Raw genomic sequence first — 16,313 nt, forward strand, 5'->3', positions numbered from 1 at the left:
TTAATGTGCGCAATTAAGGATTCCACTTGTGTTTTGATTTTGACCCAGGTGTCGTCTACATATCTGTACCAGTGGCTGGGTACTCTCCCTTTGAAAGAGCCAAGAGCCTTCCCTTTCCACTTCTTCCATGTAAAGGTTGGCTACAATAGGTGACACGGGGGAGCCCATGGCGCAGCCATGTTTTTGTCTGTAGAAGCCCTCGTTGTATTTGAAATATGTAGTGGTGAGGCAGAGGTCTAAGAGTGTGCAAATCTGATCGGGTGTGAAGTCTGTCCTGTCTTCCAAGGAGCTGTCTTCTTGTAGTCGTTTTCTGACAGTCTCCACTGCCTCCGTGGTGGGTATGCAAGTGAAGAGAGACTACATCAAAGGACACCATGGTTTCATCTGGATCCAGGGTAAGTTTCTGGACCTTATCAGTGAAGTTGGTGGAGTTCTTGATGTAATGTGGGGTGTTTCCCACAAGAGGTGCCAGGATGGTAGCAAGGTGTTTCGAAATGTTGTAAGTGGCTGAGTTTATGTTACTGACAATGGGTCTGAGTGGGACACCTTCTTTGTCGATCTTAGGAAGTCCGTAAATGCACGGTATGGCATTCCCTGGGTAAAGCCGGTGATATGTGAGGCGGTCAATGATTTTGTCCTTTTCAAGGTCTTGAAGGCAAGCTATAGCTTTCTTCTTGTAGCTGCTTGTGGGGTCTCGCTTCGTATGTATTGTTGTCACTGAGGAGAGTAGTGATCTTTGTGGTAATCCGTTATGCTCAGGACCACGGCGCACCTTCCCTTATCAGCTGGTAAAATAGTGATGTTGTGGTCTTTTTGTAAGGGAAGCGACGGCCTTCTTTTCTTGTAATGCGAGGTTAGACGGCGAAACTTTTGCACTGGAGAGGGTGGCTGAGACTTTCATCCTGATTTGCTCTGCTTCTGTCAGTGATAATTTATTAATCTGTATGGCGGTTTCTGTGGCTGTGATGAGGTCCACTATAGGAAACTGTTGTGAAGAAATGGCAAAATTGAGTCCTTTGGCTAATACTCTCTTTTCAGGTTCAGTGAGATTCCGGTCTGAAAGGTTCTTCACCCATTTTTACTGACTGTCCTCAGGTGTGTGTTCTTCTCCGAGTTGTGTAGGTTCAGACCAAGAAGTGAGTGTTCACATTTTGGACAGAGAGGACAGATGGTTTGAAAGAGGAGTGAAAGAAGCCATTTATGTCCAGTGTGAGCGACCATCTTTAAACAGAGTTGGTGGTTTACGACACCAACTGTCTGCCATCTATAATCCAGTTTTGAGAACCCTTCCCAGACCCCTTAACACCCACTCACATACTGGTCCACCTGACCTCAGGAAATCACATGATAGGGAGGGGCCAGGTTTCACAATGAGCTCACCCTGGCTGATTGTGACCCACACCCATTTTTACACCTTGGCTCATGTGATTAGGTAGAGGATCATCAGGGGGTCCTTTGTCCCTCTTTGGGGGGAAACTCCCACTGGGTTTAAATCTGGGACTCTCCACCATTTGACCCTTAGAACTGAAGCTTCCTTGATGAGAGGTGAAACATCTTCAAGCAACTTAAACAAGTCCAGACGCTTTTCTTTCCAAGCTCCCTAGACTACGATGACCTGGATGACTGAGAACCTTCACAGACATATGGATAAATTCATCCATCATCCTTTGAGCTTGTGTTTAGTCCAGTCAGTGGCACAGGAAAGAATTTATTGGCAGAGCGAAGAATGGATTCATTCAAAATCAGCAAATTTTGTAATCAAACTTCATATTGTCTAAAAATGCTGAAAAAAGGATGAAGAGGGTGGCTTCTATAACAGGAAAATCATCCTCTAAAGCCCTCCAATCGACTATCTAAAGTATAGCGACTCTTTAGGTAAGACATGACTGAAAGTCTGTGGATAGACATCCAAAAAGCAGGGCATCCGGGGAACAAGCATGACACACAACTAGAAGCCCTTTGTAGTGAATAATAATAGAAAATCCTTCAAAAAGGAATCAAAAGACTCTTATCTCTACAAAAAGTGCTTACAAGCTTACCAAAAAGGAAGTTATTGTATACTCGCAATGTGCTGTGAAAAAACGTTTGCCTTAAGGTTTGTTTGTTTGTTTTTTTTTGGGGGGGGGGGGGGGGGGGTCTTTGTATTTTTTTTTTTCAAACTGTGAAAGCCAGAAAAAAAAAAATATGGAGAAAAAAATAAGAACAATTAAAATATTAAAGAATTCAATTTGGAAATCAGGCCACCTTTGACTCGCTCAGACTCACAGTAAGAAAAATGCTAGGGACCCAAACGTCTGGATGCCACTGTAGATCTCTCATCATTCCTGATGGCAATATGATGTGAGCTGAGTGGGGACAGCAGAAGAAATGAAGAGGAGATGACCTTGTAAATAAACTACTGACTCTAATCCCTCCCTGCAGGCTTCCAAGCCATCCTGACTTGTCATTCACTCTGCACTTCCACACACACGTAACTAAACCTGTAATTTTACTAGGTTTTTGACAAACTGTGATGCTGCTTTAGGTATGATGTGGAAACACCCACATACGCTCATGTGTGACTGTGCTATAAATGTATATTTATATATTGTTATATTGTACATACAGCAAGCCTGTATTGATGGGTTTTTGCTAGGAAGATTAATACCTGTCAGGTTGGGACTTTAGCTCTGTACAGGAGAGGGCAAACGGTCACGACGAGTGGTGAAAAGATTATTATCCTTATTATGATGCCTCGACACCCTCACTTCATCTATCATACCACCTCCCCCCTCCATATTTCACCCTGTCCTCAGATCCAGTACGCACCCCACACCTTTCCTCAAATATGATTGATTCCCTGCACAACCATCTCATTTTCTATAACTCAACTCTGATACTTCTTACACTACTCTAGCCTTCCCTTTATTACTCTAGGTGGTAAATTTTCAAATCTTTTTATGCCCATCCGTCTTTGAAAGTCTTGTTGGAATATTTGGAGCTCCAACCTTGCTAATGGCTTCTCTCTTTGAATTCTCCACATACCTATTAGCTCCATCTGATGTGTTCATAAATGCTTCTTACTGGCAAGGCTGATATTCCTGATGGGTGATGTTTGCAACCTTCAACTTTAGCAAGCTGCTCAATGTCATCAAATGATTGATTGATGCACTTGTAGCCAACTCAGGTCAGTTTTGTTTTGCAGACAGGGTCACCTTCACTGAATCACCTTGATTTGCTAAACTGCTTATTTGTGTTGCTGTTCAATGAGCAAGTGAGGGATCTCAAAGCAAGTAAATGCGTGACTGAGTGAATGAGTGAGCGGGTGACTGATGATGAGTGAAAGGTTGGGTTGGTGAGATAAGCAGGTTGATCTCACTTCACAACATTACACTTGGCACCAGTAAATGAGTTTCCCCTTTGATCAGCTTTGCGCTCTTGTAGCCTCCATTGCCGCTGTGCTCCCTGCTGCTCTACCTCTCCCACAGGTAATGAGGGGTGGGGGGGCCCAGGGGCACCAGATCAGAGGACCTGAAAGTGTGTACATGTTTGTGAGATACACCAGATGTTTGTGTATGTAAGGGTGGAGACTTGGCTATGATGCCTCTAGGTGAACAACCATTTGGAGAGTGGCTCACACTCAGACACGCTCATGCACACGCAGGCATCTGCTTAGCCAAAAACAAAATTAAAAATGCATCGCACATCAAGCATGGGAATGATAAACTTGCCACAACTGTGTTTACCATTGAACCATGAGAGATCTGAGAAACGCCACTCACACACAATCATCATCTTGTCAAAACTTCTTGAAGTCCCAGTGTGCACTGCTGCCAAGACCAAAACTGATCAAAACTCCTTTTGTGTTCAAGAGAGCCTCACAATTTGACATCAAAACCACAGCATTGGTTTTGGCACTTCAGAAAGCACCCAAAATCACTTTTTTCATCAAAGTAACATTGTCTTAGCACAACCAAATGCACAAATCATTGCATGACACAATCAAGCCGCATCATGTTTTCAGCTGCTGCCAAATGGTGCACTTGCTCTGTTTGATGATTTTTATGATTCTTGCGCCCGTCATACAGCAGAGAATTGAACGTGATAACTAACAAAATTGTCACCTTGCAGCTGTGTGCCCCACCAGGTGAGGCTGCAGTTTAAACACATGTCAGTCAGTCTAATGACTTACATAGTCAAGACCCTGAACCTACCTATTAGATGGACACCAAAGATTAGTGTCAGCATGTTCTCCTAGGTTACAGGAAAACAGAGTGCAGTGAAGATGCGGTCATTGCTATGCTTTTAATCCCTCTATTTGTGTTACATTTTCAAGTAATTAAAAATCTCTGGCCATCAAAATGTAATCAGAAGTGTGAAGAAAATTCTCTCAAGACATTCAACAGATTAATGAAAATTTAATGGGATAGACAGCTTTTTGGGTATATATGCACTCATATGTATATTTTTTCTTTATACAATTATATAGAACTATAGACATATACAAATATTGTTTCTAATGTTGTTTTGTTATGCATTTACCTAATCATCTTATCTTCTCCCTCAAGACCCCCACCCACCCAAAAAAAAAAAGAAACAAAAAGAAAAGAAAAGCAATCTTCATCATGTTGGGTAGCAGGCAGGTTTTGGTGTGAAATCTCATCAGGAAGATTGGTTTGTCTTGTGTTATTAAACACTTTTCACAGGTTCTCTTATGCAAAAGCAAAAATCAAGCGAGCAACATATTTCTTACTATACAGCTGCTGTGCGATGGATAAAGCGGAGGTGCCTCTTGGGTTTTTGCTAAGTTGATAAGAATATCAAAGCCACGTTCATTAAAATTCCACCTGAAGTGGTTTCAATCACACGTTTGCCTTCAAAGTTATTTTGTTTACTAACATTCCTCCATGACTGCGTAAGTTTGCTAATTACATTATTTCATATATTAGCGTACAGTTTTATTGTATTTTCAGGTGATCATCAAAACTGAGGGAAAACCAGTGATCCAGCTCAAATAAATGAGAATTTTAAAGTTATTCTAGTTCAGAGCGGTGCTGTTTTTGATCAGTGATTAAAAAGAAAAATAAATAAACAAAGCTATAGGATGTAGGTTATCATGACACTGCCTGGTTTATATGTTTAATATTTAATACATCACAGTCAGCTAGCATAACTCTATGCATCAATGCATCTAATAAACAACACCTTAGGGAGTCTGAAGCTCTACTTTTGTTCAAAAATCTATTTTTAATCTATTTTTAATCTTTTAACGACTAGTCTTACACACATATTTTCTGAGTTTCTTTTTGTTTTATACTCTGATAAAGTGACTCAGACTATTCATGGAGTCCTCGCATGTCCCCTAGTTACCACAAGGAAGTGGCTGGAATCTAAGAGATTTCCTTGGTCCATAAACTACCAGCAAACTTGTGACCAGCAGGTTGCTGATGTGAAAGTGACTGAGCACAATTCTACTCATCTTCAACAACAACGATCAAAATGCCCTTGGCCATAACTGCTTTTCTGAGTGTGCTAAAGTGGAGCCATTCAGTGAGCTTGTACTGTGCAACTACTCTGTGTTTGAATAGGATTGTACAGCCCATTCTGCATTAAATTTTCTGCCCTTTTCACAGAAGTTTGAGTTATTTGCAAATATTATATGTGTAAGCAAGATTTTCACAGGAGTGAGAAAACCTTTAGGGTGATATAGAATGGCAGTTCCCTAAATGAATGGCCTTTTAGAATTTCACATTTGACAATGCTCTGTACTCATACTAACATCTTGTCATTGATGAAAAACACCACAGGATTCACGTACTCACATTGCAGGCCTAGTGATAGACTGGCGACCAGTCCAGGGTGTACCTGCCTTTCACCCATTTCTTTGTAATTTACAGTCTGGACTGTACAGACAAATAACCAGACCTTACTTGCCTTTTAATAAGCATATATATCCTACAGGGTAAGGCTCTGACTTTGTGTGCACGCATGCACCAAGCAACACTTCAGAGTATCTAGCCTACTTGGAATCTCCAAGTGGTATCCTGGTCTTTGGTTATGAGTATATACACTCAACAAAAATGTAAACGCAACACCTTTGTTACTGCTCCCATTCCCCATGGGATGGACGTAGAGACCTAAAATTCATTCCAGATACACAATATAACCATCCCTCCCAAACAGTGGTCACAAATCAGTCCAAATGTGTGGTAGTGGGCACATCTGCTATATTGAGATAATCCATCCCACCTCACAGGTGTGCCACATCAGGATGCTGATCTGACATCATGAGTAGTGCACAGGTGTACCTCAGACTGCCCACAACAAAAGGCCACCCTGGAATGTGCAGTTTTTTGCGCTATTGGGGGTCTGGGGACCCAGAACCGGTCAGTATCTGGTGTGACCACCATTTGCCTCATGCAGTGCAACACATCGTCGCATGGAGTCTATCAAATTGTCAATTGTGGCCTGTGGAATGTTGGTCCACTCCACTTCAATGGCTGTGCGAGGTTGTTGGATATTCGTGGGAACTGGTACACGCTGTCGTATACGCCGGTCAAGCACATCCCGAACATGCTCAATGGGTGACATGTCCGGTGAGTATGCTGGCCATGCAAGAACTGGGACATTCTCAGCTGCCATCTGCCCTGAACAATGTGAACCATGATTTATCCGTGAAGCGCACACCTCTCCAACGTGCCAGACGCCATCGAATGTGAGCATTTGCCCACACAAGTCTGTTACGGCGACGAGCTGGAGTCAGGTCAAGACCCCGATGAGGACGACGGGCATGCAGTTGAGCGTCCCTGAGTTTCTGACAGTTTGTGCAGAAATTGTTTGGTTGTGCAAACCAATTGTTCCAGCAGCTGTCTGGGTGGCTGGTCTCAGACGATCTTGGAGGTGAACCTGCTGGATGTGGAGGTCCTGGGCTGGTGTGGTTACACGAGGTCTGCGGTTGTGAGGCCGGTTGGATGTGCTGCCATATTCTCTGAAACGCCTGTGGAGACGGCTTATGGTTGAGAAATGAACATTCAATGCACGGGCGACAGATCTGGTTGACATTCCTGCTGTCAGCATGCCAATTGCACGCTCCCTCATTGCTTGTGGCATCTGTGGCATTTTGCTGTGAGACAAAACTGCACATTCCAGGGTGGCCTTTTGTTGTGGGCAGTCTGAGGTACACCTGTGCACTACTCATGATGTCAGATCAGCATCCTGATGTGGCACACCTGTGAGGTGGGATGGATTATCTCAATATAGCAGATGTGCCCACTACCACACATTTGGACTGATTTGTGACCACTGTTTGGGAGGGATGGTTATATTGTGTATCTGGAATGAATTTTAGGTCTCTACGTCCATCCCATGGGGAATGGGAGCAGTAACAAAGGTGTTGCGTTTATATTTTTGTTCAGTGTAATTGAGAAATACTTATTTATTCCTCTGCTGACTTTGCATGTTTGCTCACTTCCAAAGACACAATCTCTAATTTTTATTGTAGTTTAATTTTAATGGAGACATATGGAATATCAATCGAGAATCCAGGGGAAAAAATACATTACATATAAGTTATACATTGATTTTTTATGAAAAAAGCATTTTATCCTCAAGAAAAACAAGACTTAGTACTTGGTGGAAAAGCCTTTGTTGGCAAACAGATATGAGATGTTTCTTGCAGTTGGTCACTGTCTCAATCTCACGATGGATTTAGGCACTTTGCAGAATTTCTCTAAATCTTTTAGGTTTCTTGGCTGCTGCTTGGCAATTTGAAGATCCTGGTATCTCCACAGGTTTTCTATAGGACTGATGTCTCGAGACTGGCTAGGCCACTCTATGATCTAATTGCACTTCTTCTTTAGTCACTCCTTTGCTGGCTTGGCAACAAAGGAATTGCTTTTGGGTCATTGTAAAGCTTGATTTAGACTTCTAAGGGAAATATACATCCAGACTTGCATAGTAACGAGAAACTGCTGCCATCCCTACACTGCAATCTTCCACCCCATTCAAGACAAGGTATCCGTTGACCTGACATGTAGTTACATTTTATCGCAGGTGCACTTCAGGTTACGTAGAAGGTTGGAGCATGCAGTTAAAATGGGATTCCGGTTATGCTGTAAATTACAACATTCATTTTCTGGCTGAGGAAAAGATGTTTTTATCCATTGGTCACTCGATCCAATTAAGCCAAAAGCCCAGATGCATAGTGTTTCCTCCTCCATGCTTGACTTTGGGGATGGTGCTCTTTGGGTCATACTTGGCATTTCTAGTGCTCCAAAGGCTTCTTGAGCAGGGGGGACTTGCAGGCACTGTAAGTTTCAAACCATTAGCATAGTGTATCATCAGTAATGTTCTTGGTGACTCTGGTCCCAACTGCTTTCAGGTCATTAACAAGCTTGGCCTGTGTAGTTTTGGGCTGATCCACCACCTTTCTCTTAAATCAACCTCACTTGATCAAACCTCATGCAAGATCCTGCATGGAGCGCCAGACAAACATCCATGCCAGAATCCAAGGCACTATCAAACCAGCCACCAAATGTGAGGGCTCCACCAGACCAAGCTAGACACCTTCACAAGGTTAGGCAGGTGTTGTGGCTGATGTGCATATGTTCTTGTTTGATCACAGGTATTTAAGAAATGACAGCCATTGTATTACTTAGCGATAGTGAGCATAATAGTCTTCAGCTCAACTAAGTTTTGCACTAAAGTCTGTATTGCTTTTCTGCTCTCAAGTTACCCTCTGTGTGTCTGAAGAGCACAGCCCCACTCTCATGCAAACAGACAGTGACAAAGAGAGGAGAGAACGGAACAGAAAAGCAGTCAGACACAAATCAACACTCACAACTGGGTTACAAGTGACATCCCTTGCCTGTATCCGTGCTCCTTACTATCAGACATAATTACTGCCAGAAATTCCATTACTGAAATTAACAATAGTTAAATTTATTTTTGAATAATTTACTGTCCACCAGTTCATTCATAATGGAAATGCCCTTTTTTTAAAAACAAATTTTGTTGTGATTGTAATAACTGTTTAACTAATTCAGCTAAAGAAGTAATCAAAAAAATAAATAAAATGGTACCAATGCAGAAAGCAGAAAGGAAAAGGCAGAGAGTGGGGAAGTGACATGGCAGAGTGAAGGCTACACAGACTAGAGAGCACAGTATGACAAAAAACAACTGGGGAATACATGTTCGGTGCAAATCAATGCAAATGTGATATAAGTGCTGTAAAAGGGGCTTGTCTGTTGTCTGATCTATATTTGTGATGTGTGAGAAATGTACCTTTACTCCAGAGGATATGTAGGTGGTCCTTATCCAGCGGCTGGTTCAGTATGATCAGACAGATCCTCTGTTTGCCTGAAAAGAACAGACACAAGGAAAAGGGGAAATGTGTAAATAATAAACAATCGGATAGAAAACACAGACGACTGATGGAGCACAATCAGTAACACGTAGCAAAATGGCAACGCTAGAACATGTCATTACTTGCATGTTCAAATTAATACCTTTAAATCCAGACTGGAGACTACTGTTTGTGGCATTGAATATATTTAAAAATAATAATAATAATAAAGCAGCAATAACAAGGTTATTATAAGGCTCCACAAAGGAAAGAAGAAAATAAGAGAGAAGATTAAAAAATGAATTCATTTCAAGCAAGTCTTGGTTTCTTGAGAGATCAAAATTGGTTCCCACTCGATCCAATTAAGCTGCAAAGGGTTTGTTTGCAACAGCAGAAGATAACAAAACCTAACACCACTACGGACAGTGTGCATCCAGCTCAGACAGTGATTTCCCTTGATTATACTGCCTTTAATCTCTTTAATCAGGGTCACAATCAATGTCTGGATACCTACCATTTGTTAAAGAAAAATAAAGAAAATCAGTACCCACACTTGCACGCATTTCATTTTTTGCCATTTAAAATCTTTAACCTTAGTTGCATATCATGCATGAAAACAAAGCTAAACCTTTTCTGTCATCCTCATCTCTCTTTCTTATCAGTGTACCTCTACGTTTCTTTGTTAAAGTCTCTCTCGTGGTGTTGCTTTTCATAAACCCATTTCTTCCCTGAAGCTCCCATCAATCTCGCTTTTAGCTTTTCTTTGCTCTGCTGCTAATGCAGATCCCCTGACTAATACTTTAGAATTGTCATTTATCTATCTGCAGGAAATGGGGAAAAAATGGAAACATTCATTGACAAAGTAAAAACAGAGCTGCTAGAAAAGCTTTAATGGACCAAAGACTAAAGCACAACCTTTCTTCTCCTCACCATCGCACTTTTCATGCTCATTTATCTTTCGCTCTCATGTCTGCTCTTATAAATGCTTTCCCATCAATGTTTAAGGCTTTCTTTTATAACAAAGCCAAAATGCTATCTGCAACTTGAAACACCACCTTGTGATTACTCTCTCCTAAAGCGAATTTATGTAAATTCCATAACTGTAAAACAAGAAATATCCAGTAAAGCCTGTATCCCTCCCAGTTTCCCCAGTATGGAGGAAAAAGTGCAAAAGCATAGAAAGAAAAAATATATATATACACTTCAGGTTTCATCATCAATTTCTCACAGCAAAATGTGCATCACCTGGGGAAAAAAAAGCTCTTTTTTGGGGGGGATTTTGGACCCTCAGGTGTAAAAAGTGCATTTAGGCTTGGCTGAGAAAGTGTGGAGAAATAAAACGTCCTTTGGGTTTGTGACTTTGTTGCAGCAGTGGGCTTGATGTTGTTAAAAAGTTCACATCACTAGAAGGTCATTTCCAATCCAAAATCCAAACCCCAGCCGGCTATGGTAAAAAGTCGAGGAAAGGAAGAGAAGATAAAGAGGCGACACAAAGGAGGGGGGAAAGAGAGGACGATGCACGGGCGGGGGTAGGTGAGGGGGAGAAAGAGGAGGAGAAGATTTGTCAGTCTTGTCTCTTAATTGGCTGGAGGTGTACAGAGAACAAAAGGCAAACTCAACCAGCCGTGACTTTTCAGATAACCCTTCGACACACAAACACTCACCTTCCCACCCCACCCCCCACACACAAACAGACACACACAAGAGGAGGCGCGTGGCCTTTCCTGCACTCCGTTTCAAAGAAATGTCACCTTGGGATTCTCTTAAAAGTGCCAGACAGCATAAATACTACAAACACGCGTGCACACGCGCGCGCACACGTACAGAGTATCCAAAACACATAAGCTAGCACAAAGATATTCCAGAAATAAGTATTTATAATTAAAATGATGAAATTTAAAAGGCTAACTGTGCACACTAGGGATTTTAAAATGCAGACATCCAGGGGCTGTTCTTATATCCTCCTCAGAGAGTCTAGATAAGCATTTCCTCCAAGAGATTAAACTAAGGAAGCCATATAAATATATCCTAAAAGTGTATCGCTATACTGTGCACTTGGGTAAAAAATAAATAAATAAATAAAAAAAATGTATGATGCTGGGAATCTCAGGCACATCTTTCACCTTTAATAGCAAGTGACAAATTTATCCACAAAATTATAACACCGGGGGTGTATGTGATTTGTTGCTTCTGCATCATTCTGCGGATTATTTGCACACCCAGAGAAATCTCTAGCCTAAATCTTGGATTTGTACAGTGAGCAAATGCAACATTGCAGCCTGTAACGCTTATCTAACATGCTTGAGTAAACATTTGTTTCAATGAATGCTTCAAAACTGCTGATAGCTTCCTGACATGAGTGAGTGTCTCTTGACTGATGTCGGTCTCCGTGTGGTACTGATTTTCAAGCTGTACACAAATAGAAAATCAACAGCAGTTCCATCTTCCTGCGTTGCACAAATAATGCACGTGTGTGAGAATGTCAAGTATATACAAACATACCCTGTGCACACAAGCATGCAGCAAAAGTACGCCTCTGCAGTTGAACAAGATGATTGTAGTGCTTTAGACAACAATAAATGAGATGTGACTCAAATGTGCTTTAATGTAATAAATATTTTGATCAAATATGCTAGATAATTCATTGGAGACCATCGCAAGTTGAAAGAGTGCCTTCAAATTATTTATTTCGTATGTCAATGGCAAAACTACAAACTGGGTCAGTTTAATGGAGAGAAACAGCGAGTACGTGCTGAAAGGCAGAAAGCTGCGAATATGCACTCATTGCCCACTATATTAGCTTCTTAACATGAATATCGAATCAGCTAATCAAGTCAGGCATTCGAGATGACCTGCTGAAGTTCAAACTGAACATCAGAATGAAGAAGAAATGTGACTGAAGGGAGTTTAGACAGTAGAAGTTCATAAAAACACTGCCTGGTCTGGGTCTGATGAGACGCCTGATCACTACTTAGTATCAAGCGAACATTGTTTAAACACCACAGACTCGTATTGTTGCCAACCAAGTCCATCCCTTAATAACCAGTGTATACCAATCTTCTGATGGATGCTTCCAACAGAATAAGACATCCTGTCACAAAACTCAACTCTACTCAAATGGCCTCCACAATCATCAGATCTCAGTCGAATAGAGCACCGAAGGGATGTGGTGGAACGGGAGATTGACATCATGGATGACAAATCTGAAAAATTAAAGCATTTCTGAATCCAAACGGGGGTCCAATCTGGTACTAGTGAGGTGTACCTAATGAAGTGGCTTGTGAGTGCACAGCTCTTTATCATAAGACACTTTTAAAACAACTTCTGTAAATATCATAATTGTTGTTTTCAGTCATACGCAAGTCAATTAAAGTTAACTTACTAATTACTTTAGCTCAATTGAGTACAAGCTTGAGATTGTGATTATATTTTATGATCTGATTTAAATCCCTATATTTAGCCCACTCTCAATATAACTGCGAGACAAACTATAAGCATGCAGCTTAATCGTAACATTAGCATTAATAAATGCTCAGCCTAGAGCCAACACAGTAACTGATGAACAGAGGCAAGCAAACAGGTTTTTGTTGTTGTTGTTGTTGCTTTATTCAATTAATATCAACTCATTTATAGCAAACTGTTCCCAAAATGTTCCCATGTTCAGTTAAACCTTCATTTCCTTCTGTTTCTTACCTTATTGCTAAGAATTTCACGTTCATACAAAATAAACCCAGTAGCGCTTTTTTGAAAACAGTTCTTGACATCCCAGCTTGTTTTTCTTAGTCCACGTTCTTATTTGGTAATGCATTTTTTACATTCCACTCTATGAACTGTGAGGCATACACAAGAAGAGAGACCAGCAGTATAGCTATCCAAACAGTAGCAGGTTGGAGTAGAGTGGTTAAAAAAAAAAAAGACAACATTTCAAGAAATGACTCCAAGAATGCAACAAATGCCACAGAGCACCAAGACTGATTAAAAGGACGATTTTTCTAGGACTCAGACCTCAGATTCATCTTATCAGTAAAACTACACACAGTGTGTGCCTGTGATAGTTAGATGCCAAGGAATCCAGAAAGAATGAGAAAAGCCAGACCTCAGACAGTGCTCAGCATACCGTGGATATAACATTTTATCATATCTTTCATATCTTTCTGTGGAAGAATAATATTTCTAACCTGGGTCAAATTTTCATAAAATGTATTAACTCACCACCAATGACCCGAAATATACTCTTCTACTCCATTATGTTATACGTTGCTTTATAAAGTAATCCGTGGTTCACTGAAACAGATGCAGCAAACATTTATCGAAACACAGTATAAGGTGAATACAACTCAAACTAACTTGAAAGTTGATATTTGCCATGATGACTTTTATTCTTCAAAACAGCCTGAACTCTCTTAGGCAAGCTTTCTTCTTTAAGTAGTCTTCGTGAATCTTTCTCCCGGCTTCTTGAAGGTCGTTTCAAAAGGCTTTTATTCTGCTCTGTCAAGGTGATCCCACACTGCTCCAATAATTTTGAGGTCCCGGCTTCTACATAACATATTTTCCATTGGGTATTGTATGTTATCTGACTGTACATCCCTATTTCCATCAGTTTCGACAAGATCTTAAACACTACTGAATGAAAGGCAGCTCAAACCATGACAGAGCCATGACAATTCTTAATTTTGGCTTTCAGTTGTTCAGTTTCCTTAAACTTTTTAAGAGCAAACCGCACACCATGCTGTAATATGCCAAGTTTATGTTTAATAGCTTTTTGGAATTCACCTTGTTAAGGCAAAAATATTATTTTATGTCTGTCAAACTGAGTTATCTTTGGCATTTTTCATGGACTGAACTAAACAAATGGAAACAAATGTGTGTGTTATGTGTAGACACAACACTGATTCATTCTTTAGGTAGGTAAAAAAAAATGGCTGGCTCCTTGGATGCAAAACATGAAGAAATGAGGGGAACCCTCGAGACTTTTGCACAGTACCCAACTTTTGCAAAGCTTCTTTTCCATTTCTGTTCATGTGGTCAGTAAGGTGGATTATTCTACTTTGTGTTCCTGGTTAGGTCAAAGCACGGTATTAATAGTGGAATTCACAGAAGAGCTGTTGCAGCTGACTGCATTAGATTTTAGCTAATAAAATGAGTACAGTTGTCAGGAATTACATGGAACTAATAAATGTAACTCGAGCCTGAGGAAAGTACAAGTGTCTGCTGTCTGTTCTACAGGCCAAACTGTTGTACGATCCCGTTGACCTTTACAGGTCTGGTAATAACCTGCCCTTCGGCTCACATCAGCTTTCCTTCCTCGAAGCTCATACCACCAGAGAGCTCACATAAACCTTGACCTGAGAGCAGTGGCTAAAGGCAGATATAACCAGCTTCCTTCTCAGGTCTGTAGGGCAGCCAGCCATCTGGAGAGTTTCTTTTTTAGGAGCATCACTGGGTACAGGACATGTCAGATTATCGTTAGGGTAATGAATTCTATTGTAACGTGTTAGCTTGCCTTTGGAAATGAGATAATAAATGTGCTATGTACTGAACTTAGACACATTTAATATGGATCTAAAATGTTTTGTTGGAACAAGGAGAATTTATGTGATGTCAGGCATTTCATTCAGACGCAAAAAAGATGATTAGATTTTAGAAAGATCAAACTTAATTAAACCACCCCTTTAAAGCAAAAACATCAAAAACCCCTTTCAGGAAAAGAGAAGGGAAGGCATGTCTCATACATATGTACACTGTTGTCATGAAAGTGCAAGTGATTTGTTTTTGAGTTCTAATTCCCCAAAGACCGTGTGTCGGAGTGAGTGGGAGAAGCAGAGGGAGGAAGACAAGTGTGACAGTGATGCGAGTAAGCGTGAATTTTGATCAGATGCATTGAGATCGTCTGTGTGTGGGTGGGTGCCCCACGCAAGAGTATAGTTTGTGTATGACAAAACAACAACAACTGAAAAAAAGAAGACATATGCATCTGTGCATGAACCTTCAGATTTGATTGATTGTGTGCATGTGTTTTTCTGGTGAGGGAATGTGAGTTTGAAAGGCAGTACCTGAGGGCAGCAGGCAGTCCAAAGGTGTCATCTTTTCATCCATGGCTAGGATCCACAGCAGCCTGTCTTCAATCAGTCGACTCACTTGGACTTGAGGAGAACAGGGCATATGTTGCTGCTATTCTTCCTTTTGTCCGTCTGTTTTCTACTTTTATTCTTTGCTTGTAAGCCGACAAAGAAAGAAAGTCATTTAAATGTCTACCTCTGACCGGGCTTGTACTGGACTATTAATTCTCCCTAAAACAAGAAAACTGATTAAAAATACAAACATCCACATGGAAGCTGCATTTGTAAAATGGTAAATGGCCTGCATTTGTGTAGCGCTTTTCTAGTCCCTAAGGACCCCAAAGCGCTTCACACTACATTCAGTCATTCACCCATTCACACACACATTCACACACTGGCGATGGCTAGCTACATTGTAGCCACAGCTGCCCTGGGGCGCACTGACAGAGGCGAGGCTGCCGGACACTGGCGCCACCGGGCCCTCTGACCACCACAAGCTATGCAACTTCAAGGTTTACACGCATGTTTCAAGACACAATACCGACACAACAGGGTTGCAACTAATAACTATTTTTCTTTGCTAATATATCTGTCTTCTTTGACTGATGGGTCATGTGGACTTGGCTGAAAATGTAAAAACCTACTGTCAAAATTGTCAGCAAATTTGCCTCAGTCTTCTTGTTCATGTCAATAATCTTCTGGTTTAACAACAATGACAAACTGATGTGATGATTTTTTTTAAATTTTCTTGCTGATTAAATTAATCAATGAATCAAACACAATACCTGTGAAAAATATAACACCATCTGTATACTAGAGAGGAACTAAAGTTAAAAATGGAGCCCAGGTAGTTAATGATTGACTAATCTATTAACAGAAATCTTAACACCCAACCCTTTTTCTCAAATGTGTGGCTCTTGCATATCTGATGT

The 16,313-nt window shown here is 40.9% G+C and overlaps 1 protein-coding gene across 3 annotated transcripts in view; it reads right to left on the reverse strand.

The window, feature by feature from the left end:
• tpk1 (thiamin pyrophosphokinase 1) overlaps nucleotides 1-16,313 on the reverse strand; it is a 97,397-nt gene that overhangs the window by 80,191 nt on the left and 893 nt on the right. For all 3 annotated transcript variants that reach the window (XM_026179389.1, XM_026179388.1, XM_026179390.1), the window contains exons 2-3: nucleotides 15,376-15,536; nucleotides 9,262-9,336 (exon numbers count right to left, since the gene is read on the reverse strand). In XM_026179389.1, the coding sequence (XP_026035174.1) occupies nucleotides 9,262-9,336; nucleotides 15,376-15,484 (184 nt within the window). In that variant the 5' untranslated portion in view covers nucleotides 15,485-15,536. The remainder of the gene's footprint in view (nucleotides 1-9,261; nucleotides 9,337-15,375; nucleotides 15,537-16,313) is intronic.

Source organism: Astatotilapia calliptera, chromosome 9 (genome assembly GCF_900246225.1).
Source record: "Astatotilapia calliptera chromosome 9, fAstCal1.2, whole genome shotgun sequence".
Taxonomy (NCBI): Eukaryota; Metazoa; Chordata; class Actinopteri; order Cichliformes; family Cichlidae; genus Astatotilapia; species Astatotilapia calliptera.